The sequence below is a fragment of the Helianthus annuus genome, chromosome 5, assembly GCF_002127325.2.
Source record: "Helianthus annuus cultivar XRQ/B chromosome 5, HanXRQr2.0-SUNRISE, whole genome shotgun sequence".
Taxonomy (NCBI): Eukaryota; Viridiplantae; Streptophyta; class Magnoliopsida; order Asterales; family Asteraceae; genus Helianthus; species Helianthus annuus.
The window spans coordinates 169,900,185-169,927,339 of record NC_035437.2 but is presented as its reverse complement, the minus strand read 5'-3'; the positions used below and the strand labels follow the sequence as shown (position 1 = coordinate 169,927,339).

Below are 27,155 nucleotides of genomic sequence, written 5' to 3'. Positions count from 1 at the left end.
CCAAACTTGACATTGCTTTTAAGCTATTTCTCAAGCATAACCTCATACCCTTTGCAAGACTCCACCCATCTTTCACAGGTGATCTGGGTAGACTCTAACTCCTTTTTGCAAACTTGGTATTTTTCTACCATAGTTTTGAGTTGAGTTTTGGTTATGCTTTGTTCTTCTTTTAAACTGCTGATCTCTTTATCTTTTTCAGCCAATTTGTTTCTAAGTTCTTTTAATGACTTTTCAAATTTGACCTCATCAGACAAGACTTTATCTCTAAGGTTTTCATTCACCTCTTTAATGTTAGCAAATGCAATAACACAGTTGTCTGAACACAGTTTTTCAAGAACTTGAGGTGATACCTTAGCAGCAGCCATCATGGCACAATCACATTGATGATTATCTTCTTCATCAGCTCTCTCTTCTTCCTCACCAGCTTTCTTCAACTCTTCTTTCTCTTTGTCTTCTTCGGACCAAGGGTCAGTCAGTGGTTCGATCAGGGTTTCTGAACTTTCTTCCAGCAGTAGTTCACCAGCAACTGTAGTAACCACTGCTTCAGCAACTTCATCCACTGTTTCAGCACTTAGCTGTTCACCTTCAGCTTCATCCCCTTCTGGTATTGACTCTAATGCCATAAAACAGAATTCATCATTAAAAGCATCATTAGAAGCATATAGAGCAAAATTTTCATCACCAAGTTCATCAGGCATACTGCTCCAATCAACAAAGCCTTGTGTGAAACTTTGCTGATCTGGTTGTGTCACAGTTGGAGCAGCTGGTTGAGGTGCAACAGGTTGCACTTGTGCCTGAGGAACAGGGGCTTGAACATACTGAATCTGTGGAACAGTGGTTTGAACATAATGCACAGGCACAGGGGTTGCAGCATAATGAGCAGTGTTAACATGTGCTGCAGGGGCATATTGGGTATAGTGCACAGTGTTTTGTTGTTGTGGTCTAGGGTTTGAGCTAGGGTGAGTTATTATGGGACCAGTAGTTTGACTCCTACATTCCCTAGCGAAGTGACCTAGCCTACTACACTTGTAACACTTGATTTTCGACTTATCCAACCCCACCCTTAAATTTCCATGAAGCCCTGGAATTTTTCTTCCTGTTCTTTTGTAGAACTTGCTTGTTCTTACACTAAGCAAGGCCAACTGATGCAAGATGTCCATCTCTTCTAAGTCAGTGGGATCAAAATGTTGCAAATCATTCAGCTCAAAACACAAATTATCTGCATCTGGTTTTCAGTATTTGCTGTGAAAGCATAATTTGCAGAGTGAGAATCAGAGTTGGCAAAGTTACCCCCAGCAGTTATGTTAATAAAGTGATCATAACTCTGATCCTTACTGCTGCTGCCAGATTCTTCCTGACCAAACAGAGCTATGCTGCCGAATGAATAGTCATCAGCAACTTTACCAGACTCTTGCAACTTCCTTTTTTGGTTTAACTCCCTTTCATAGGTCAGGAGTCTACCATGGAGTTGGGTCAGGGTCAGATCTTTGAATTCAGCTGAATTTCTGGTGACAAAAGCAATTGTGTCCCATTTTTCTGGCAGTGATCTAAGGAACCTGCTATTTTGGGTTGCATTCGGAAATGTAACCTTAACAAGCCTTAGTTCACTGATGAGACAACTGAAACGTTCAAATTGTTGGGTTAGTGACTCCCCTTTGATATGACAAAATGTTTCATACTGCTGGTTCAGAATTTCCCTATTGTTTTCGATAACCTCTTCCGTTCCTCCGAACTGTTCTTTCAATGCATCCCACAATTCTTTTGCTCTGTTACAATGTAACAGTCCAGCATAGATTTCGTTGGGAAGTGCAAAGGCTATGATGCTAAACGCTTTGGCATCCAGTTCAAACTTCTGAAAATCCAATTCAATGTAATTTTTAGTTGGTTTAGGAACGGACTTTTTGGCGTCCTCTGCGCTTGGCACCATAGGAACATGAGGACCGAAAACGACAGACCTCCAACATCCAGTGTTTTGCTGAGCGAGGATGTGACTCATCCTTCGCTCCCAAATGTTGTACTCATTTCTTTTCAGCATGGGTGGTTTAAACAAAGAGCCAATGTTGTTTTTATCATCTTGTGATTGCGACATCTTTCTGGTTGTTTTACAGGCACTGATCAATCAACTTTATCGGTGATTGAACATTACTATGTTTTTCAACAATACAAACAAACGATCAGTATCAACAATTTTGAGCCGAACTATTTATGTCAAAATGATTGTTAAATCAAATTTGACTGTCCAAGCTCTGATACCAATTGTTAGGATCTGAGTTTGGATTGATAGTGATTTGTGTTTGAAATTAGATGAACAAATGAAAGAGTAGTGCAGTGGAAATTATATGGAAACAAACTTTTCACAATCAATCAGAAGATATGCTTTCAATCATACATTTTCCACAATGAATCAAATGATTAAATTTATTTTTAAACTTTGATTACAATGCAAGTATGATACGCAAACTCCCCCTCAGCCCGAGCTCAGTGTTTGTTCGTGCAGAAAGAAGATTATGAAAGAGCTAAACAGAACAGTACATAGTACTGTTCTATTTATAGGCACTTGCAAACCAAGAGCATCAAAGCTGACGTCACCATGAAAGTGACATCTAACCTCCTAAGAAACTCTAACCTCTGATCTATACAAACACTGCTATGCTAACTACTGATAATACATTTCAATACATAAAACAAACTCAAACTGCTGTTGCATCCTTCCATTGCTGTGAACCCAACAGTTCTTGTCATGATCAGCAGTGCTTGAACCAAGGCAGTAGATTGAGCAGCAGAGCTTTAGTTCTTCTATCAGACTTTGTCTTGATCAGCCGTTGTAGGTCAGCAGTTTGCATGATCAGCAGATGTTGAAACCACTTTCAAGGGGAGAGACTTGCAACCAAACATCTGCTTATTCTGAATCTACTGCTGTGATCCAGTTTTGGCTTTTATTATCTGTTCCTTTGGTAGGGTTCAATCCCAACAAACGTAACCCGAAAAGTCACAAGTAATCCCAAACACCCCTCAATGTGGTTTGGTATTCATACATATAGTTTGGGTTGTATATGTTGTCTTGGATTTAAACTTTTTGGCCATGTATTCGTGAGCATAAATTTTGTTGTTGAACCAAATTTGACTTTGGAATGTCTTTGAAGTATTGAAAACTTATTAGCTTAATTTGATTAATAAGTTTGAAAAATTATATTTAAAATTTTGAAAAAAAAAAGAATACTGTAGGTAAAAGTTTGAAAAAGTACAATAAAATTCTAATCCGATTAATCGCTGATTAGTACCTCATCATTCGACCAGTGCATAGTTGGGTTCGACTTGATCATGGTGTAAAACTAAGCATATGCCTGTATTCTTATTCGGTTAATTAAGTTACTCTAAAAGATGGGTCGCTAAACATATGACTGTATTCATATTCGGTTAATTAAGTTACTGTAAAAGATGGGCCTGTTAGATAACTAACATGAACTTTAAAAGTTTGTTGAATTTCATCTAATCGGTTAGATAACTATCGAGCCGAGAACAGTGGCGGACCCAGAAATTTTTCCATGGGGGTGCGGAACATTTTTAAAAATTTTAGGCCACTAAGTATATAAGCAAAAGCGGGGGACGGTTAATCATGCCTCAAGTGAACTAATTTTAACGTTATTTTACCAATTTCGTGAAAATAACGTTAAAAACGTGGGACGGTTAATCATGCATCATGTGGTGGCGTTGATAGCTGAAAGTCAAAAGGGTACATGCACTAATCGATCTTTGTCCCGATTGCTGAGTGTTATATGCCTTATGTCCAAGGCTTGATGCAAAACTACTATCGAGCCAGGGGTCTCACTGGAAGCAGCCTCTCTATTCCTACTAGGTAGAGGTAAGGTTGTCTATATCTTACCCTCCTCATACTCTACCTTAGTTTTGCTATTGGTGGGATTTACTGAGTATGATGATGATGATAGGTATATAAGTAAAATAATCGGTTCGTATCGGGTAGGTTCGGGTCCGGTCATGTAAAACAAAAGAACATCAAACAAAATTTATATAATCATCAAAAACACGTCAAACCTTGTTACAAACATAATTAAGACGTCGCCCTACGGGTTTTCATTTTTTGAAATCTATCTGAAACATCATCTAAAGCTACTTTCTTAAGCAAGTCTTTCTCTGTATAACAAACAAATTGATCCATAAGTTCATCGCTCCATAAAATAATGTTTCAATTTTAATTTTCAACTATTCAAGCCCTAGAAATCGTGTGTAATCACCCTAAAAATCATCTAAACAACATAATCAACCTAAAATCATCTAAACAACCATAAACAACGTCAAAACACACGAAATTTCAAACCTATTTAACAATTTTATTACCCTTTTTCTCCTATAATATCAACTAAAATCATAAAAAAACATAAAAACTTACCCTTTAACGGATTCCGGTTGGTTTGGTGTCGGACGGCGACGGTTTGGTGTCGGACGACGGTGGTTCGCAGCTGCTGATGACGTGCTGTTGTGGCTGCTGCTGTGTTCGCTGATCGCTGGCAGGAGACGACGCAAGAGAGGGAGGGCGGGAGAAATTCTAAGGGACTATTGGGCTTAGTTTAATTATTATAATTTGAACTTAGGTTGAGTTTAGTTAATGGGCTAGGAATTAGTGGACTAGTTATGTTTAATGAAATAGTGGGTTAAGGTATTGGGTATTCGGGTAGTATTAATTTATATAATTTAGTAGGTTCTTTTTTTTTTTAAATCAAAGTTTACTAAAAAAAATTAAAATATAAATTGATAACATTTTTTTACCTAAGGTGTGCGGACGAAAAATTCCAAGGGGTGCGGACGGATTTTCGACGGAAAATAGCATTAATTTTTTTTTTCAGGGGTCCGTCTGCCCACCTTGGACTGGAAGCAGCCTCTTTATTTATTCAGGTAGAGATAAGATTGTCTACGTCTTACTCTACTCAACCCTACCTTAGCTTTTTCTATTAAAACCAAGACCAGTTTGAAGCTCAACATCGAATGAGGGCATAGTTAGTTGTGATATATGCAAGAATTAGAAAGGACATCGGGCCTATGTAAGATATGTAACCTATCCAAACAAGGTTTACTGATTACTTATTTCGGCATGTGTAACCCATCCAAACACACCTGATACCCATACCATGCACAATTTGAGCAATAAACCCCTGAGTCTGAGTTTGGTTTTAGTTTTAAAACCAACAAACCCCCACCCAAATCAATCATGCTCAAATGTCCGGTAAGGCCAGGAACATTACCAGGCTGGTGAATTCCGCTACCACCTTCACCTACTCCGATCGCACCGCCAAAACCCTAGCCCGTACCGCTGCCACCACCACCTCCGCCGCCAACGACGTAACCCTAGCAAACTACATCCGATTCACTCCAGACTCTTCTTCTTCGCTATCCAAAACATCTGTTAAACCTCTTAGTGAACTCACAGTTGAGAGCATTAGAGTTAACGCTTCTTCGATTGACGGTACTTTATTCTACACTGTTATGTTATGTTTATCTACTTTTCTGTTTTCCCCAATTTATAAGCGTTAATTTTAAGCTATGTGACTTCAATGTAAAGGATCAATTTCATTTCTAATATAAGTTGTTTGATGTTTGATGAACTGTTTTGCAGATTCGAAGAGTGAACTTAAGGGGCAATTAAAAAATATATTGTGTGGTAAGTGTTTGTTATATAAATTATGCAATTTTAAGTTGAGATAAACGCATTCTTTAGCAACGGTTAATATCCCGATATATCAACCGATATATCAGTGATATATCGGTTATCAGTCCCCTGCCGAGATAGCTAGCGGTACAAAATATTGGTCAGAATATCGGTACCGATAATATCGGCGATATTGTCCGATATTTGACCGATATAGGACCGATATTTGATCGATAAATCACCGATTTCCCGATATCAGTACCATTCTTTTTATTTCTACCGTTTATTTTTCTTCTTATTGCTGCTATTAGTGTTTTAAGTCTTGATTGTTTGTTATTACTGTTAAATGTTAGTGTTTTAAGTCTTAGTCAGTTCTTACTTTTTAAACTTGTTAGTGTTAAATTGCTATATATATAAATTTAGCATGCTATTAAAATTACCGATATCCCACCGCGATAACCGATATCTCAAATATCGGTCCTTGACCGATATCCGATATTTTACCGCATTAACTGCTACTAATAATAAGCAATTTAAAACCGGCAAGTTGAACCGGAAGTGGAGAATTTAGTGTACCGATCGAATGTGTAATGTCGGGATAATTAGGTAGTTCGAATGACTTGTTAAGTTTCATTTTCGTCTAGATTTTTGTAGAAGTTAAGACTGTTGCTTTTGAAGTTTCTTTGTATTATTTGTAGTTTGTACTTACGGTAGTAGAACTGCTGTAGGTGTGGATGTTATACCAGAATCAGAAGAGGATGATTATCAGCAACCTTTGGTAAGTCTTTTGGAATTAAGATGGCACCAACCGTTATCCAACAGCGTGGCACATTTGAATCGCAAAGAAGTATCACGGGACAGGAAGCAGTTATGGGTTTTCAAGAGTACGCAAAGCAATCGGTTTGGGAGATTGGTTAAAATGTGTGCAGAAAAACTAGGGGCAAATGCTACTTTAGAAGTTTTTCGTAAACTGGACCGTGAGACGGGTGTTAAAGAGTTCAATTTCATGATAGAACATTGCATAGAGAAGGCTAGGAATGCAGTTGACGAGGATGCTGCTTTGGAAGAGTTCCATAGGGCATACGTGCTTTTCGAAATTATGAGGGAACGCGGTTTTACAATCGGGGAAGAAACTTACGGACCGTTTTTGTTGTTTGTCATTGACATGGGCATGGTTGAAGAATTTCACTTTTATTGTGATCACATTAAGAAGGATAATCCGAAATCTCTTCAAAGACTAGCGTACTACGAGATGCTTCTGTGGATAAAAGTCGGCGATGAAGATAAGATACAAAAGCTAATCGGAGATACACTTGACACCGATGATTCTAACTTCAATGGTATGTATCTAATATCCATGAACATCCTTTTCAAACTTGCGTATCTGAATTTTTTCAGTGTTCACAAGTTTGAGCTATTTGACTATAACAATCAGGTATTAAATATCGGTTTTACATTGCAAATACATGCCTATTGGACTATATATAGCTCAACTGATCTACGACATACTTTCATGCATTTCATGTGTTATCATATGAAGATTTGATGATAGTTTGATAAACAATCTTATGGCAATGCTTATTTAATTTAATTTGACAGTTAGTTTCAAGTGGACCTTAGTGTTCTATGATACTTCACAGTCTAGAATGATGATAATTGATACCAATTTGGAATGTAAGGTACATTAATGTTACCTCCAATGTATATCAAATAGTTAAAATTCAATGAGGATTAGTAGGGCTGTAAACGAATCGAACGTTCAGCGAACAGTTCGTGAACCGTTCAGTAGGAAGTTCGTTTATGTTCGTTCGTTTAATAATTGAACAAACACGAAGTAGAAATTTTATTCGATAAATTAAACAAACGAACATGAACAGAAGCTACGTTCGTTCATATATGTTTGTGAACGTTCGGTAATGTGTTCATTTATGTTCGTTCATTTAAAGGTTTTTTATGCTATATATTTTTTTTATTTTATCGGCTTTGGTTTTAAAATTTGGAACCATAGTCATACTATACGTTTTCGCCAACATCCCTCATTTGATCATTTCAATTTTAGTTTGTGTTATATGTCCCGCTTGCGGTATGCGCATATAATGTATATATGTGTGGGCCATCGGGGGGCAAAAGTGAAAGTACACCAATTTTAACGTTATTTTACTAATTTTGTGAAAATAACGTTAAAAGCTGAGGACGGTTAATCATGCATCATGTGGTGGCGTTGATAGCTGAAAGACAAAAGGGTACATGCACTAATCGGTCTTTGTCCCGATTGCTGAGTGTTATGTGCCTTATGTCCAAAGCTTGATGCAAAACTACTATCGAGCCGGGGGTCTCACTGGAAGCAACCTCTCTATTCCCCAGACCCTACCTTTGCTTTGCTATTGGTGGGATTTACCGAGTATGATGATGATGATGATCGTGATGAATTTCAGTTTGTGTTAAAGCTTGACAAACTTCTTAATTTTTGTGGTAACTATGTTAAGAATTTATTTATTTTTGGTCGATTCTTTGTAATCTTTTGGAGGAAAATGCAGATTGTATTTTTAAATGAATGTATAACGTTTGTTTGTGTTCATTTATGTTTATTTACATTTGTTTGTGTCCGTTTGCGTTCGTCTACGTTCGGTAAATGTTCATGAACATGCTCATTTCCTTAATAAATGAACACGAACAAGAAATCTCGTTCCATAAGCGTTCGTGAACCATTCATGTACATGTTCATTCCTTAATTAACGAACATGAACAAGGCATTGGAAGCACAACAACTACATATGCTCTCAATAGTCAATTCATTTTCATCGTAGAAAATAGTATTTATTCAAACACTGGATTATAAATATGTATAAAAGCTAATATTAGGAACCTTATTGTCATTGTTGATGTTGCAGAAAACTATTTGCTAGCTTTGTGTGAAGCGGATCGTCAAGAGGAGGTTTCGATACTTTTAGATTCAATAAATATAAAGAAAGTTTCTTCAAAGGAGAATATGGAAATGATTTTTAAATCGTTGGGAAAGCTTTTATTGGAGTCGCACGCAAAGAAGTTTATAGTTGAACTTAAAACAGAAGGTACTTTCATTTTATTGAAGTTGAATTCTGCATTAAAATGTTGAAGCTGAAGTTTAAAATTTTCTATACGCATGACTATGCTATAGTGAAGAACGATCTTCAACTTATTTTTGGTAATCTTTGCATCCAAATACAGGTAAAGGCGGGAATGATCTATCGAACTTGATTTATTGTTATGCCATGAGCATGCCAAAGATACATGTTGAAGACATTGTTGAAAAGTTCAAAAGTTTGCATGCTGAATTGAAGGTTGCCACATCATCTGGATCTCATGGGAATCTTATTAAAGCCTGTTGTGATTCACACGAGGTGGGATGAATCTGAATCTTTTTTGTACTTCTTTTTGTATATTCATATCTGTTTTCTTCATCCCTAAAAAATGTTATTTTTTCTATATGTTACTTTGAGATCTTCTGATAGTTCATTTATTATGTTCTTGATCGAGATAGGTACATTTGGCAATTGATTTAGTCGATTCTATGCTTGAAGACGGCTTGGAAGTGAAGACAATGACGGTCAATTATATACTGACTGCATGTTTTGCTAGCTTTGAGTATACATTGGTACGTTGACAGCCTCTATTCTCTTCTAACCTTGCATAATGTTGCAAATTATTTTATATTGAGCTCTTTGATGGCAGGTCCATCGCATTAATTCCATAATAAACGACCATGAAAGCATTAAACCGAATGCTGAGACCTTCAGACTTATGATAAGCATGTATGTGAAATTGAATGATGTAAGTGATATTTCTTGCACCTGATTTATTTTTGTTTCTCATATAGCATTTTAATGTGAAATGTGTTTATTATATTTTGATTTTGATTTTCATTTGCAGTTTGATAGAGCATATGGCATGATTAAAGATCTGGAGAAATTGAAGTTACTTCCTACTGCTAACATGTACAATGCTATAATGGGTGGTTACTTTCGACAGGTAACCTTTTCATCTGTAACTTCTTTTTTCATCCGTATTATACTTGTAATTAGCTCACTAAAGGCCATTAATTAATGCATATGTAGGGGTGCAAACGAGCCGAGCCGAGCCCGAGCTTGACCAGGCTCGAGCTCGATTAACTTTATGTGAGCTCGGGCTCGAGCTCGGCTCGATTCAAGCTTTGTTTTCAAGGCTCGAGCTCGGCTTGTTTGTATTTTCTCAAGCTCGAGCTCGGCTCGGGCTTGGCTCGTTTATTATCTATTAATTAATATATTAAATAAAAATAATATAAATAATAGACTTTTTAGGCTCGTGAGCTCGATAAGTGAAGCTCGGGCTCGAGCTCGTTTACTAAATAAGCTTATTTTTAGGTTCGAGGTCGGCTTGTAATCAAGTTTGAATAAGCTCGGCTTGACTCGGCTCGGCTCAATTACACTGAGGCTCAATAAGGCTCGACGAGCCTAACGAGCTTCACATGCGAGGCTCGAGCTCGGGCTCGATAAACAGACGAGCTTTATTTTAGGCTCAAGTTCGGCTCGGGCTCGATAAGGCTCGACTCGTTTCGAGCTTTTTCTCGAGCCGATCTCGAGTAGCTCGCGAGCCGCTCGGCTCGTTTGCACCCCTATGCATATGTCTGCACGTGAATTCTGGTTTTTATTGTTGAATGTTTCAGCATGAATAACATAACATAACATATATGCTGTTTTTTTTCACTTAATTGGATGATTAACTTGCTTTTTCCTTTTTTTTTTTGTAGAAAAACTTTCATAAAGGAATGATGGTTCTTAAACAAATGGATGCGACAAATGTCAAACCCGATTCTCAAACTTTCAGTTATATTATAGGCAATTGTAATAGTGAAGATGATATCATAAAGGTAAGCAAATTCTCTCAAGTTATAGTTCCTATTTAATAAATGTTAAATGCTAATTTAGAATATTCGGTGATGTTTTCTGTAGTATCGAAGAGAATTGCATGAAGCAGGAGTTCAACCTACGAAACACATTTTTATGGCACTTATAAATGCATATGCAGCTTGTGGATTATTTGAGAAGGCTAAACAGGTAAATCTGCATTTGCTTATATAATTTATCTTTTTTTTTTTCTTCGAAATTGTTAGTGATTGAGAATTTGAAACCTGTTGCAGGTTCTTTCAGACAAAGTTATTCATTCTGTTAATATGAATGAAGTCAAAAGTGTGCTTGTTTCTGCACTTGCTACAAATGGCCAATTGGCTGATGCCCTTGACGTTTATGATGAAATCAAACAAACTGATGCAAATTTGGAGCCAAAAGCCATTATAAGTCTTATTGTAAGTGTTCATGTTTTTGAAAACTTGAAAAAAAACGAAAATATTATGTTTATTTCGTTTATGATCAAAACACCTAAGTATATCGAGACATAGGAAAACGATTAGGCCTGTAAATGAACCGAACGAACATTAACAGAGGCATGTTCGTGTTCGTTCATTTGACTTCAACCGAACACAAACATATAATCGAACACATTTTTTTGTTCATGTTTGTTTATTAAGAAAATGGGCATGTTCATGTTTATTCATGTTCGTTCGTTAAAAACATACATGCATAGTTCATGAACGTAAACGAACATAAACAAACAAACTTTAACGAATATAATTTAACAAAACAAACAACAAAACAACGCAAACGAAAGAATTTGCAGGAAGTAAACGAAGTCTTTCCTTCCGAAATCCACTCCTGAAGTAACAAACATAAATGAACACAAATTAACATAATTTACTAAACATAAACGGACATAAAGTAATTTTTAATATATATTAGTAATTAATTACTCTAAATTTCATTGGAAAACCCATTTTTATTACTAGAAAGCCCAATTACCAATTAATATTAAGCAGTTAGAAAGTTCCTTTTATGTTTAATATTTATATCAATATAACTGCTCGTGTTAGAACTGAAACGAATGAACATAAACAAATATAAATAAACGGACGTTCACGAACATAAATGAACGAACAAAACGTGTGCTCATGTTCGTTCGTTTGTTAAATAAACGAACATAAACAAACTTCCCGCCAAACAAGTTCACGAACAATTCATGAACGCTCGGTTCGTTTACAGGCCTAAAAACGATGGCAATTGCTATCTAGTTCCTATTCCTCCCTAATCTAAATCTATATTATTTATAATTTATAATTTAATTATAAAACTAATCCGGATGGTTGTCTAGAAAACAAAATCATGGAAATGTGATATTCTCAAAACGTTTTTCAGGAACATCTTCAATCTGAAGGTGAGCTAAGTCGATTACTTCTGCTACTGAACCAATTACACGATCCAGAACTCTGGGATGATGGATGTGCTAGGGTTATCTCGTATTGTGTTCGCTACAAACTTTCAGAGTATACTTTTCTATCCCTATGTTAATTGCAACACCTTTTATAAAAAAATAAGGGCCCATTTCATATCATCACGCCTTTTTGAAAGTTTGAAATTTCATACATATCCTTCGTAGTTTTATAATATCATATCTATCCATTTCTTAAATAGTCACTTATAACAGTCGGTTTCACTAATAAACACTGAGAACATTAAACATTGAGATGATTCATGGTAATAAAATTGTTTTCTTGTTTGTTTATCGAGTGAACCACACTTTTTTCTTGGGTAAATATAATAACTTTAATTATTAAAAGGGTGATTGTGATATTATGAAAACTAGATGGATATATATATATATATATATATATATATATATATATATATATATATATATATAGGGGAGGGTTTAAATGAGAACGCTAAATATTGTGAGAACCGTGAGAACAAATGAAAAAACAATGAGAACTTGGTCAAAAACAATTCAAATTCAAAATTTTTTTCTACACTTATCATTATTATTCGAATACAATGTTAGAAATTCAATTTACACATTTAAATTTACGTGAATTTATAAATAAAGAAAATTTACACGTGTAAGTTTGCCATTTACACATGTGTAAATCTGCTATATTTACACATGTGTAAAAAATCTAAAAAGAATGATTTTGAAATGAGAAATGAATTATTTGATGTTATAAATTCTTGTTTTGATGTTGTATCTTAATTACAATGAGGTTTGTATAAAAAAAAATTGGTTTTGATTGGTTTTTTCATTCGTTCTCACGGTTCTCGCAATATTTAGCGTTCTCAAGATAACTCTCCCCTATATATATATATATATATATATATATATATATATAGGATTAGGTTCAAGAGTGAACACTAGTGTAGCTTGCGAACTGAGTGAACTAAATCACTAATTCTAGCCATACACGTGTGTAGATCAATGGCCAGGATTTGATGTTGAATTACACTAGTGTATTTTACGATTTGATGATGAGATCCTGGCCATACACGTGTGTAGATCAATGGCCAGGATTTGTTCACTCAGTTCGCAAATACACTAGTGTTCACTCTAGAACCCCACCCTATATATATATATATATATATCTATATGCAAGTTGCCAAAAGTGTGTATTTATAATGTGTACACCTCCCAAATCGTGTACTTAAAATGTTATGTTGTTGCTGTTAATTTGTTATTGTAATAGTGTAGTTTCTGTAATCCTGTATTAACACGTAACAAACGTACGAGACAAACGTACCCAATAAAATCCCGCCTATTTTAACGCAGAACTTGTATTAGTTTAAATTATGTTTCACTCACTTATTTTTTTATTAACATTGGATAGCTCGGCCGTTGAGTTACTCAAGCAACGTATGGAGAAGTCAAACACCAATGAGATGGTTATCGATGTTCTTTTTGACGAGGTTTTCTACTTGATCTCTTTCTTTTATTTAATATAACTAGTTTCTTTTGACGTCGCGCGTTGCGGCGAAACCGAGCAAATGATAATGTAAAAATAAAGCATGTTGTTTAGAAAGCCAAACCATTAGAGCGGTTTAGTTTATCATCGTACCGTTATGACACCAAATAAATACTTTATTTTGAGTACAACTTCATTTTTAACAAAACTTATAACGGAATGTCAGGTAAAAAAATTAAGCACAACTACGTAGTTAAGTTTTTAGAAAAAAAAATTAAAAACGTAAATTATTAAAAAAGTATCAAATTAATCGATAAGTTAATACATGTTCTAAAAAAAGAAAAAAGAATTATAAAAAATGGTAAATGAAATATATGATTTTAAAAAGAAAAAAAATAAAAATAGGCTATTAAAAGTAAATATAATAATAAACTATTATATTAAATAAAGAATAATAAAAACGTATATAGTATTATAAAAATAAAGTTACTATTCATCGTCCTTCATAATCAATATATATAATTGTTGTCTAGGCTGATTAGTATCACTGATGTATATATTGATATTGATGTATATACTAAAACAGGTTTTTTGCCAAATCGCTGAGACAGAACCACCTGATGTGCAATTCGGGTTGGATCTACTTCAAGCCCTTAAAAACGACATCGGGATTCGACCATCAAGAAAAAGTCTGGATTTTCTCCTTAGTGCTTGTGTTAATGCCAAGGATCAAGAACGTTCTTTTTTAGTTTGGAACGAATATCAGACGGCTGGCCTTCCTTATAATGTCTTAAGTTATGTAAGGTTAGTTGCATTAGGCTACAGTAATTGCCAATCATGAACTCTAGCCCTAAGGCATTCTTAAAAAAAAGAGTAAAATGCCATTTTCGTCCCTGAGGTTTGGCCACTATTGCGACTTTTGTCTAAAGGTTTGTTTTTTCGCATCTGGATCCAAAAGGTTTGAATTCTTGCCATTTTTATCCAACTCGTTAACTTCATCCATTTTTCTAACGTTAAGTCGGGTATTTTCATTATTTTAGATTTTTTTAATTAAAATAAACCATCTTTGTTCGGAAATATCTCTGATTTACGTTAAAAAAATAGATTAAGTCAACGAGTTGGATGAAAATGGCAAGATTTTAAACTTTTTGGATCCAGATGCGAAAAAACAAATCTTTGGACGAAAGTCACAAAAGTGGTCAAACCTCAGGGACGAAAATGGCACTTTACTCTAAAAAAGTTGCCCAATTATTTTTTGTGTTTTACTTGTGAATTTGTTTTGTAGGATGTATCAAGCACTTTTAGCTTCAGGAGCCCATAAACGTGCTAAGGTTTTACTAGAAAATATACCCGACGATGACCCAGATGTGCGTGGTGTCTTGAAAGCATGTCAAGAAACTTTCGGCAAAACCGCCCCCGTGAGAAACAAGGGAAAAAAGAAGAAAAAAAATCGTGTCCCGGAAGAATGTGTAGAAACTTTGGGCGAAATCGTCTCTGTGAAAAGTGAGGGAAAGAAGAAGAAGAAAAAGAAGCCAAAATAGAGGTATGAGATGTTTATTAACCATATATGCAAATCAAACAAGTTGAGTGTTTGGTTGCTTATAATCTTTTTCTAATTTATGGCAGTTACACGAAGCAAAGACGGGGACACTAACATGAATAAACACTAAAATTAGGTTACAATACGAGTGTTAAGCCGGAGGATAGTCGAGGTTTGGTTAGTCGAAGTACCTTTTAGGGTTGCGTGTTTGGTTCTTTGTCGATCCCTCGGGTATTATGGGATTGTGAGGTGACATCTTAATTCTTCACTTGGTCGTTTATGATCAAGTGATTGATCGTCAAAATTGTAACTACCTAGATTAGTTATTGTAACGGCAACGTTTAAAAAAACTTTTGATTAGAGCTATTGCTTATATTACTGTTATCAATCAATTTTATTGAAATTATTGAAATGGGATGTAATCATATTATATATACCTTTTTAACAGTAATACATTATGCGGTTATGTAGTCAGTCATCTATTATGTTATGATGGTTTTGCAGTTTTCAAATTTAATATTATGTAGTTTTAAATATTTTCTTTGATCACTATTTTCATTTTTGAAACATTTTTAGTAATAAAATACCCAACATATATTTATCATGAAATAAATATCCATTTTATGTTTACCTATCATCTGAAATGAAGTTTGACCGCTGCCGGTGTATCGGGTAGGGGCACTCGGGTGATAATTTCGGGTGTTGTTTACCTAATTGGCGAGTGGGATTGTGTGTTACCGATCAGGTAAGGGTATTCCGGTGGTGATTTTAGGAGTTATTTACTGAATTGGCGAGTTGATTGTGTGTGTGTTGCAGAGGAGAGAGAGAGAGAGAGAGAGAGATGTCAATGGTGTGTAAGTGGTACCGAACGGGTTCCGGCCGGTGGTCGCCGGGTAGGTGACGTGGCGGTGGGTGGTGGGTGATGGTGTCTTCTTCGGTGAGCACCCCTAGTTGCCTTGCAACATTTTACAATACATGTATGTCACACCCGGGTTCTTTTCGACATCCCGGGCGTGCAACCATTTAGTTGGTACCTGTTTTGATAAATATGCAATGGAAAAACATTTGCATTTAATATCTCACAATTCATAAGTTGGATAAAACATACCTTATAGATAAGAATTTAAACACCCTTCTGTCTTACAAAACGTTTTATATACATGGTAATCAAAATTCTGTCAATTGAAAGTTTAAATAAATTTAGCCAGCCACAAAGTTTCTTTGTGCCTAGGGAATAGGCAATAAGCCTTGCTAATCTATATCATTCATAATTACTTGAAAACGTTATGAAATAACATGTTAGCAATAAGCTGGTGAATATCATTTAATAGACGATAAACTTAATTACGGCACAAGTAACATTGAAGTCATTTAAACATACTAGCAATCTAGCCTTCCTGCTCCATACACTATCGAGTTTTGTACCCTGCTTTATGTACACTGTTTACCTGCTGAACTTCATACTCGGTTTTACAGTTTTGTAACATGTCAAAATTTGATCAAATTATATGTTTACTTAGGGAATACTATCCATAGACTTACCATAGGTGTTACTTATTTAATACAAACTCATATGATTTTCCAATATAGATCACTTATTGGATTTGTAGAACAGTAAAACGTATTTACCTTTGATAATCCGTGCTTAGTGAAAGCTTAGAACTTCTACTCTTCAGGAATCGTTGGGCAACACTTCTACAACGTACTGCCTGAGTATTCGTGCTCTATGTGCATGCACCTAGTGGACAAAACGTCGTTTTAAAGTGGGTACAAGACATAGAAAACGAGAGAAATTTGTATTTGAAATGTATGGAGAAAGTGAGGGTGAAGTCCTCTATTTATACTGTCTGCGAGAGCTCCAAACAAATCGCTTGTAACCCTAGGCAGTCAGTGGACTTAAGTGCTGAGTTAGCATCCACGTGTCAAGTCACCAATTCATCGTTATCCAACACCTCTAAGTGGATTGTTTGCGGTGCCTAGACAGTCCGTGCACAAGCATCTTATCCAACACGTGTCATTTTCCTGATGAATCATTGCCACGTGTCAATTTTGTCAGCGCTGTAACGAGAATGGCAATTCGGTCATTTTATAAAAACTCCACTCATGTTTTTTGACAGAAAAACTGAATGAAGTTAACTCAGTGGACTAAAATGGCAATGGTAAAACCTTTTTGGACCCACAAACGAACAATAAAACATTTGGACTAAACTGACAAAATGGCCAAAAACACAACGACTAAAATGGCATTTAACTCTTAAATAAAAATATGACTTATAAAATGAATATGGTTGTAGTTTCGCGAGAGCAATTAACAACTAGTGTGAATTATGGTTAAATTTGATCAACCTAACAACTGGATGGTAGCAATTAAAAAATGACCATTTGAAAATTATGAGTTGCAGAGATAATGTTATCCAAATAGTCTAAATATGTTTTGTATGATGTATGAAAATCGTTTTCGACAACTAATCTGAATATTTAGTTACTTTCGGTCTCACCTTTTAACTATTTTGCATTCAACAGTTTTAAGTTAGAAAAATTTAACCGAGTTAAGTTTTTTCTCGAATTATAAACTGATGTTTTAGGTATTTTGATCAGAACGAGAATACGAGTCGATTGATGTAAAATTTATCTCGAAACATCACTCCAAACGACGAAAACGGCGCTTCAATTCGGTGTTTAAACTTCCAATTAACAAAAATCAAGCCATTTGAAGCATGTTTCAAGGTAAGTTTTACATCAATCGACATGTATCCAAATTCTGATCAAACGCCCTAAAATATCAGTTTGTAATTCGAAAAAAAAAACTTAAATCCGTTAACCTTTTTTTAACGGAGTACCGTTGAAGACAAAATAGTTAAAAAAGATGGGACTACAATGAAAATATTCAAAGGTGAAATTGGTAATAACATTTTTTTAACGGCAAGGAACGACGTGCTAACCATCGTGACACCGGGCACTGTGGCCAATACTTTCCCCAGACGCGTGAAAACCCGACCTCCACCTGTCGAAGGCACGGGTAGTGGAATAATCGGTAAATTAAATAATAATATCTAGGAAGAAGGTGGTAAAATGCAACCCATCCACGCGGTGTCGGAGCCTCACCACTTTCTTCCCCAAATATACAACTCTCAGATCAGATCAGATCCCAGCGATGCTTTCACTTTCACTTTCACTTTCACACACTCTCACTTACCAATAAACTTCCACTCTCAAACAAACTGTTTGTTTTCAGTTACTCAGATCTAATGGCGGTCGTCGCACGTACCGGCAGAGGCGGTGCCGGTGGTGGTTCCTCCGCCTTACGCAGCTTCTTTTCCTACCGGATCTTCGTTTCAGCTATGTTTACTCTTCTTTTCTTCGCTACTGCCTCCGTTCTCTTCTCCTCTCACCCTGCGCATTTCTCCGATAACTCTGTAAGGCTTTCTGTTTTACTTTTTATGTGTTATTGTTGTTGTAGTTTGCAATTTGATTAATATTCTGCTGTTTGATTGATTATATGCGATTCGATTGACGTAGTATATTAGTTTTGTAGAATTAAGGCTCAATTTGTAAGTTAAAGTTATTTTACTGCAAAATCAATAATAGCTAGGTTTTTAGCAATGAAATTGTTTAGTATTGGAGCAATTTTGAAATTCTGTGTTATATTTGAGATGTTGTGAGTGTATCCTTACTTTTTATGTCTTATTGTTGTTGTTTGCAATTTGATTTGTATTCTGCTGTTTGCTTCAGTACATGCAAGCCAGTTGACATAGTATACAACTGATTTTGTAGCTTTTTTGTGGATAATTAGTTTCAGTTTTGTATGATTAAAGCTGTAAGTCACTCTGATACGAGTATGAGTACGGAGTATCCTTACTTTTTATGTGTTATTGTTGTTGTAGTTTGCAATTTGATTTATATTCTGCTGTTTGGTTGAGTATATGCAATTCTGTTGACATAATATATAACTAATTTTGTAGCCTTTTGTTGCATATTAGTATCAGTTTTGTATGATTAACGCCTTAAGTCTCTCTGATACGAGTAATCGAGTATCTTTACGTTTTATGTTTTATTGTTATTGTAGTTTGCAATTTGATTTACATTCTGCTGCTTGATTAAATATGTGCGTTTCGGTTGACATAATTTGTAGTTGTTTATGGCGAATTTAGTTTCAGTTTTGTGTGATTAAGGCTCGATTGTTCCAGGAAACATAAGATTTACAAGTTATTTCTTCACTGCAAATTCAATTTTAGCTTAGGTTTTATATCAATGGAATTAACGTGTTGGAGCAATCTTTGAATGATCAGTTTCTTTCTGTATATTGTGCTATAGGATGTATACCGTGCTATTTGTTTGAGTAGATGCAATCCAATTAAGTCTAGTTTGAAATCGATGTAGGATTTTATTAGTTTTGTAGCTTTTGTGGCAAATTAGTATCAGTTTTCTATAATTAAGGCTTCATATGAAATTATTTCATTGTAAAATCAATTCTAGCTAGGGTTTTAGCTATGAGATTGTATAGTATTGGAGCCAATTTAAAACAATTCTAGCTAGGGTTTTAGCTATGAGATTGTATAGTATTGGAGCCAATTTAAAACTATTCTAGCTAGGGTTTTAGCTATGAGATTGTATAGTATTGGAGCCAATTTAAAATGATCTATGTTACGACAGGAAATTGAAACTACTGGGAATGCATACATGCACAGAACATTTCTTGCTCTGAAATCTGATCCGTTGAAGACTAGATTGGAATTGATACATAAGCAAGCAAGTGATCATATTATGCTTGTGAATGCATACGCTTCTTACGCACGAAAGCTTAAGCTCGAGATATCAAAGCAGCTTAAGATGTTCGACGAGATGGCACAAAACTTTTCAGAGTTAGGTGTGAAACCAACGTATCGAACCGCATTGTATGAGTCTAACGGGCCTGTAGATGAAGAAGTGTTGAGACAGTTTGAAAAGGAGGTTAAGGACAAGATTAAGGTTGCCAGATTAATGATTGCGGAAAACAAGGAATCTTACGACAATCAGCTGAAAATTCAGAAGTTAAAAGACACAATATTTGCTGTTAATGAGTTGCTAGTTAAAGCTAAGAAGAGCGGTGCGTTTGCTAGCTTAATCGCTGCTAAATCAACCCCGAAAAGTTTGCATTGTCTTGCAATGCGTTTAATGGGAGAACGTATTGCAAATCCTGAAAAATATAGAGATGAGAAACCTAGACCGGAATTCGAGGACCCTTCTTTGTACCATTATGCGATATTTTCCGATAATGTGATTGCGGTTTCTGTTGTGGTGAATTCGACTGTACAAAACGCTGAAGAGCCATCAAAACATGTTTTTCACATTGTTACGGATAAAATGAATCTTGCTGCAATGAAAGTTTGGTTTAAAATGAGGCCCGTTAAACGAGGTGCTTTTGTTGAGGTGAAAGCAGTGGAAGAGTTTACTTTCTTGAATTCTTCATACGTTCCGATACTCAGACAACTCGAGTCGGCAAATTTACAAAAGGATTACTTGGACAACAAGTTAGATAACGAAACCACCGACGAGAAAAACATGAAGTCATCTGGGGACACAAAGCATTTGTCGATGTTGAATTATCTTATGTTTTACTTGCCGGAAATGTATCCGAAGCTACACCGGATATTGTTCTTAGATGATGATGTTGTTGTTAAGAAAGATTTGACCGCATTGTGGAAAATTGACTTGGATGGAAAGGTCAACGGGGCGGTTGAGACATGTTTTGGATCGTTTCATCGTTACGCTCATTATTTGAACTTTTCACACCCCTTGATTAAGGATAAGTTTAATCCTAAAGCTTGTGCTTATGCTTTTGGTATGAATATATTTGATCTTGATGCGTGGAGACGTGAGAGATTAACCGATCAGTATCATTACTGGCAGGATCTGGTAAGTCCTCTTTTATTTATGAATATAGAGTAAAATGCCATTTTTGTCCTTGAGGTTGGTCCAGTTTTGCGACTTTCGTCCAAAGGTTTGTTTTTTCGCATCTGGGTCCAAAAGGTTTGAAATCTTGCCATTTTCATCTGGCTCGTTAACTTCATCCATTTTCTCCGTTAAGTCGGGGTAATTTTGAAAAAGACCGAAATACCCTGACTTAACAGAGAAAACCGGATGGAGTTAACGAACCGGATGAAAATGGCAAGATTTTAAACATTTTCGCAGGGTATTTTGAAAAAGAGTGAAATACCCTGACTTAATGGAGAAAATGGATGGAGTTAACGAACCGGATGAAAATGGCAAGATTTTAAACATTTTGGATCCAAATGCGGAAAAACAAACCTTTGACGAAAGTTGCAAAACCGGCCAACCATCAAGGACGAAAATGGCATATTACTCATGAATATATAAAAATCATTATGATAAAATTGAAGAAACTGATATTTTATGAATCTTGTATCAGAACGAGGACCAGAATCTGTGGAAATCGGGAAGACTGCCACCTGGACTGATGACATTCTATTCAACGACAAAATCACTGGACAAAACATGGCATGTTCTTGGACTAGGGTACAACCCAAGTATAAGCATGGACGAGATTAAAAAAGCTGCTGTCATTCATTATAACGGGAATATGAAACCATGGCTCGATATCGCTATGAACCAATTCAAGAATCTATGGACTGTCCATGTTGATGCTGACATGGAATTCGTGCAATTGTGCAACTTTGGTCTATAAATATTAAATAGAGTAAAAACAAGCCGAGTTCGAGCTGGTTCTTGATACCTGTTCGTCGTTTTAATCACTTCTAAATAGTGTAACGTTAATCCCGAGCTAAGCTCGGTTAGTGTCACATTATTTTTACACGTGATATTAGTAAAGTGTTATAACATCATATCGAAAGATGTGCGCAGGTAACGTCTATGTTTGAATGATTTTTTTGTATCTCTCCATAAATGTAAGGTGTTAGAAATTGCAAATTATACATGTTCTTGTTAGATTTATACGCACTTGATATGTAGATTGTTAATAGAACTGAATCCGCGTATCCGAATTCCTATTTGATATGTTGTCAGTTACATGTTGGTATTTTTATCAGTTGCTGATTTTTGGTGGTAGTTGTGGTCGTTGAAAGGTGGTGGCAACGGCAACAATGTGGCATAACGGTGGCAGTGATCAGCAAGAAGGCGATGACAACTGCACGCTATGATTGTAGTCGGTACGTGATGGCTGTGGCTGGTAGTCGAGCCATTGTCCGTTTCACTCTTTTCGACCGCAATGTTTTGAATTTTACCTAAATTAACCCATAATACATTATAGGATGCAAATGAGGTGTAAGGTTGAATGTGGATGTGGCTCATTTAGATTTATAGAGTTTGAGATCGGCTTGCAAAACTCAAGCTTGACTCGGGAAGAAAAAATTCAAGTCTTGTGTTCAACTCGACCTTATTATTCATTATTTTTTTTATTTGTATACATGTATAATTATTTTTATATAAAATAACCAAATAGTTTAGACTCGAAAGTTCAGTCAAACACAGGATATGAAGCTCAAGATTGGATTCATTTAAGCTAGCTTCAATTATGTTTAAGCTTGAGTTTATTTAAATCTGACATGATTTAAGGTTTCAACAAGTCGTTCTTAAGTATCCCGTTAACAGCGTTAAAGCGGTGTAAGGATGATAATATAATAATACACAAAATAACTTTAGGCTTAATCATGTAACATTAAACTCTAGTGATAACTTTTTATAACGAATGTCACGTAGAATAATATTATCAAAAGGAATTAGCAACAAGAATGGCCTGTCGGCACCTGGCTTTAGCCTGTTGAATCCTCTCATTCAATGTCTCTTCTTTCACAGCAGCTTTCACCATCTCCAAATCCATTTCCATGAGCTTCAAAACCCGAAACAGCTCCGTCACCATCCTGTCCTCCACCTTCCCGTCATCTCGCAACACCTCCGCCTCCTCTCTCGCTCTCTCCGCCACTATCTCCCCTACCTGTTGGAAAATCAGACCCCTTTAACCAACAAGAATGAACCCAAAGAAACATATTTTAAGAAAACTTAACTCACAAATAATAATAATAATAACCAATACCCATATTTATAGTTATAACAACTCTCACTCCTAAATCTAAATCAACTCAGATTGTTTACTCAAATTCTATACTAATCTAAACTCTATCAAATAAACTTAGTTAAACAAACCCAAACAATTAAATAAGAGTTAACTGTCATTTCTATTCAAGTAGTTTATTCAACTATGCCAGTTCAGGCCAAAATTCAAATTTGTATCATTTCCGTATCGTACATTCTTGAAACATGCTAGTTCCGTCCATAAACTGTCATTTTCGTCCTTGTGGTTTGTTCGAATTATGTAACTCCAGGCCAAATTTCAAAGTTTTTTGGGACAAAATTGTCATGTTTCAACAATGTCAGTGACGAAAATGGTACAAATTTATAATTTGACCTCAAAATAATGGCATAATTGGATAAACGTAAACCATAGGACGCAAATGTCATCAAATAAAGTAATAAACTATTTATATAATACTAATTCTTTTTGCTGAGTGTCTTTTTGGAAGCAGTCTGGAGTGTGTTAGTCACCCGATTAGGATTTTTTTTTTTTTTTTTGAACAACAAATTTCTTTTATTCCATATCGTCTATGGGAGTTGAACCCAAGACCTCCCTCTCCCAAGGTGTTTAAAGGCTTAGCCTTTGGCCTTTGCCAATGGACCACCACCCCATTGGTATACCCGATTTGGATTAACTCGATCATTAGTCTACCTTGGCTAACAAGGCGGTCGATCCGTACTCCTTATCCATCAACTCCTCCAACTTCTCAAGAAAATCCATAATCACATACCCTGTAGGCTTCTCCAACGGAATCGGCACCGTTCGCTTCCATCCGATTTCAAAATTGGGTGGTTCGGGTTTTACAAGGCCTTTAGATTTTCGGTCTCGGATGATTTCGGATCGCCGGCGTTTCTCGATGGGGAAGGTCTCCGGGCTTGTGGTGGCGGAGTCGTCCGGTGAGGGGAAGTCTGGTGGCTGATCTAAGGTGCATTTGATGGAGATGGGTTTGTGTTTGTGAAGGGATGGAGTCAGAGTGGTTTTGAATGGGTGGAGATAGAAAATGGGTGAGGCAGCAGCAGCCATTGCAAAACACTAACTGAAATAACTAGATAAGACTTATCTTGTCCCGCCAATTTAAACCTTTTTTTTAAATAAAAAATATTATATATTATTTTTTAAACTTGTAAAAGAATTATTTAACAGAAATATTAACCTTTTTTCTTGTAGACGAAAAGTAACAATTTTAGAGACCGCAAAGAGTAACAACACAAATCTAACAGAAAATTTATAGGTTTGATAAAAGTAACAATTTTAGAGACTGCAACAAGTAACAACACAAACCTAAAAGAAAATTTGTGGGTTTGGTTAAATTTAAACAGGCCCATGTAACATGTTACCTCACAAATAAGTTTAGCTAAATTGTCCACCCTCGAGTGAATATGGCAGGCTTGTGAGCTGACGTGTTTATTTTTATAAATTGTATGGCGGGCTTGTGAGCTGACGTGTTTATTTTTATCAAATTTTAAAATGTATTCTATATAAAAACTTACACGGTTAGATAGTATAACATAGTTAAAAAGTGAAGAACCCTATGGGCCAGGTTGGTTGTATTCTCACACAATCAAATTAAGATGTCATATGAAATTACAAGTAAAGAAAAAAAATGTATAGTTGGTTCGAAATTGGGTTATCAGGGAAATAACAAAATGGGCTTTTTTTTTTAATTGGTAAGATATCTGGGCTTATGTAAATTGGATATAGAACCAATGGGTAATAATATGTTAACACTTTTTTTTATAGTTAAAGTTTTTATTTATTTATTTTAGTAAATTATTATATAACTCTTGGATATAACCAGGGGCGGACTTACATGTAGCCCAAGGTGGGCGGGCGCACCCCCGGGAAAAAAAAATTTAGTGCTATTTTCCTTGAAAATCCCGTCTGGACCCCTTAGATTTTTTCGTCCGCACCCCTTGAATTTTTTCATCCGCACCCCTTGGAATTTTTCGTCCACACACCTTAGGTAAAAAAATGTTTTCGATTTATATTTTAAATCTTTTTAGTAAACTCTAATTAAAAAAAAAACTACCTAAATTATATAAACTTATACTACCCAACTTAACCCAAATACCCAATACCTTAACCCACTATTTCATTAAACATAATTAGCCCACTAATTACTAGCCCATTAACCAAACTCAACCTAAGTTCAAACTATAATAATTAAAATAAGTTCAATAGTCCCTTAGAATTCCTCTCGTCCTCCCTCTCTTGGGTCGTCTCCTACCAGCGATCATCGAACACAACAGCAACCACAACAGCACGTCATCAGCAGCCGCGAACCACCGCCGTCCGACACCAAAGGGTAACAAAATTCTTAAATAGGTTTGAAATTTCATGTGTTTTGACGTTGTTTATGGTTGTTTAGATGATTTTTAGGGTGATTATGTTGTTTAAATGATTTTTAGGGTGATTACACACGATTTCTAGGGTTGAAAATTAAAATTGAAACATTATGTTATGGAGCGATGAACTTATGCATCAATTTGTTTGTGATAGGAACCATGAGTGAGGACGCTATGGCGCAATTTCTTTTGTTTTACATGACCCGACCCGAACCGACCCGATACGAACCGATTTTTTTACTTATATACCTAGGAGCCTAAAATTTTAAAAAATGTTTTGCACCCCCATGGAAAAATTCCTGGGTCCGACACTGGATATAACCAATAGCCATTGACGTCAAAGTATATTCATAAAACCAAAGAGTTGAACCTGACCTTTCTTACTTGCTCAGCCAATGGTTGGTATCTCAAATTTGCATCTCAAAGAGATGTTTTGTCATGGCTAAAATGAATAAAACCTTTAAAAAAGATTATTATAGTTTTTGTTATGTATTGTTTATTTACTAACTCCAAGTACGTACATGCATTGGGTCATTCAACAATTTCTTTCATAGCATGTCACCATTATTTATGTAAATGAGATATATTAATTAGCTAGGGCACTTAATTGATCTAGTGTTGTCTATTGTGTAACCAATTGTTTCAACAATCCTAATCAATGGCAGGTTTATTTCAGTATCACACAATTACTTCCTAAAGACACCCAAATCCTAGGTGCGGAACTAAAAACACATGTAACCCAACACGAGATAAACATGCTAGTTTGAATAGTAGATGAGTTGATACGCTAACCCCGTTAATATATATATTAACAAGCCAGATCAAAGTACATCCAATTCAACTCGCCAACATGTTGACCCATTAAAATAGCTAGGTTACACATCACATGTCTAGGTTGAGGTTCATCTAATTAAAACAGTTAACTAATCATTTGGGTCGTTGGCATCATTATTTTAAATGGTGCCACCTATTTCAACTTCAAGATGAATACCCTTCATGTGACTAAGACCTAACTAAATAGCGTGCCAACAATTCGTCGTCTTAAGACCTAACAAAATAAAATCACATACTTTGATCCATTTTTATCCACAATACTCGAGAGTCTTGTCATCTCCTACACATGTTATAAGTTATAACTTTTTTGTTGGAGTGAAAAAAAATCTCACGTGTAAACCAACTCTGCTCAGGGTTAGGTCCAAGGTCGACTTCTCGGTCGCCATGAGACAACGTCCCCTGATGTGCGGTAACCATATGAAATCCGTAAACCCTCGTCTCCCGTCAGGTTCGAACCCGGGATTAAAGCTCCGATTCGTCCCTTAACCCAGATGTCCCTCGAAAATGGCCCAAGCGAGAATCGAACATACGTCTCCACTAAAGAGAATAAGCCTTTTGACCACTGGACCAACATCTCATGACAAGTTAAAAGTAGTTCCAATTGATGAAATTATGGTCCTAAACAAGTCCTTGATCAGACTTTTGTTCAAACCAAATGTTTTGTATCAAACTTAACACAAATCAGCTTAAATTTATATTATTTACTATATCTATATAAACCATGATGGGGAATAGTGTCAGGCATCTGTCTGGCACTCCCTCGTTGATCCAACCTATTTATGATTGGCAAATTGGAAAATAATAATCCCACCATTGTGAAATTGGCCAATAATAATCCCAAGTCAGGAATTAGCCAATAATAATCCCACCTCGTCCATTTTTGGAAA

General features: G+C 35.7%; 3 protein-coding genes across 3 annotated transcripts; 2 read left to right on the top strand and 1 right to left on the bottom strand.

The window, feature by feature from the left end:
- Positions 1-4,996: 4,996 nt before the first annotated feature.
- LOC110942063 (pentatricopeptide repeat-containing protein At4g04790, mitochondrial) lies at positions 4,997-15,451 on the top strand. Its single transcript, XM_022183761.2, has 16 exons — positions 4,997-5,479; positions 5,630-5,674; positions 6,391-7,002; positions 8,554-8,733; positions 8,870-9,042; positions 9,183-9,296; positions 9,374-9,472; positions 9,572-9,670; positions 10,428-10,547; positions 10,630-10,734; positions 10,818-10,982; positions 11,926-12,053; positions 13,386-13,464; positions 14,047-14,264; positions 14,746-15,003; positions 15,087-15,451. The coding sequence occupies exons 1-15, from the start codon at positions 5,233-5,235 to the stop codon at positions 14,999-15,001; spliced, it is 2,640 nt and encodes an 879-aa protein (XP_022039453.1). The 5' UTR covers positions 4,997-5,232; the 3' UTR covers positions 15,002-15,003; positions 15,087-15,451.
- Positions 15,452-18,076: 2,625 nt separating this feature from the next.
- On the top strand, positions 18,077-21,951 carry LOC110942064 (probable galacturonosyltransferase 9). The gene is made up of 3 exons (XM_022183762.2): positions 18,077-18,416; positions 19,654-20,895; positions 21,410-21,951. The coding sequence occupies exons 1-3, from the start codon at positions 18,249-18,251 to the stop codon at positions 21,683-21,685; spliced, it is 1,686 nt and encodes a 561-aa protein (XP_022039454.1). The 5' UTR covers positions 18,077-18,248; the 3' UTR covers positions 21,686-21,951.
- A 666-nt stretch (positions 21,952-22,617) lies between these two features.
- On the bottom strand, positions 22,618-24,150 carry LOC110942065. Its single transcript, XM_022183763.2, has 2 exons — positions 23,741-24,150; positions 22,618-22,951 (listed from the first exon to the last, which is right to left on the bottom strand). Exons 1-2 carry the CDS (start codon positions 24,110-24,112, stop codon positions 22,727-22,729), a joined length of 597 nt encoding a protein of 198 aa, XP_022039455.1. The 5' UTR covers positions 24,113-24,150; the 3' UTR covers positions 22,618-22,726.
- Between the last annotated feature and the right edge of the window lie 3,005 nt (positions 24,151-27,155).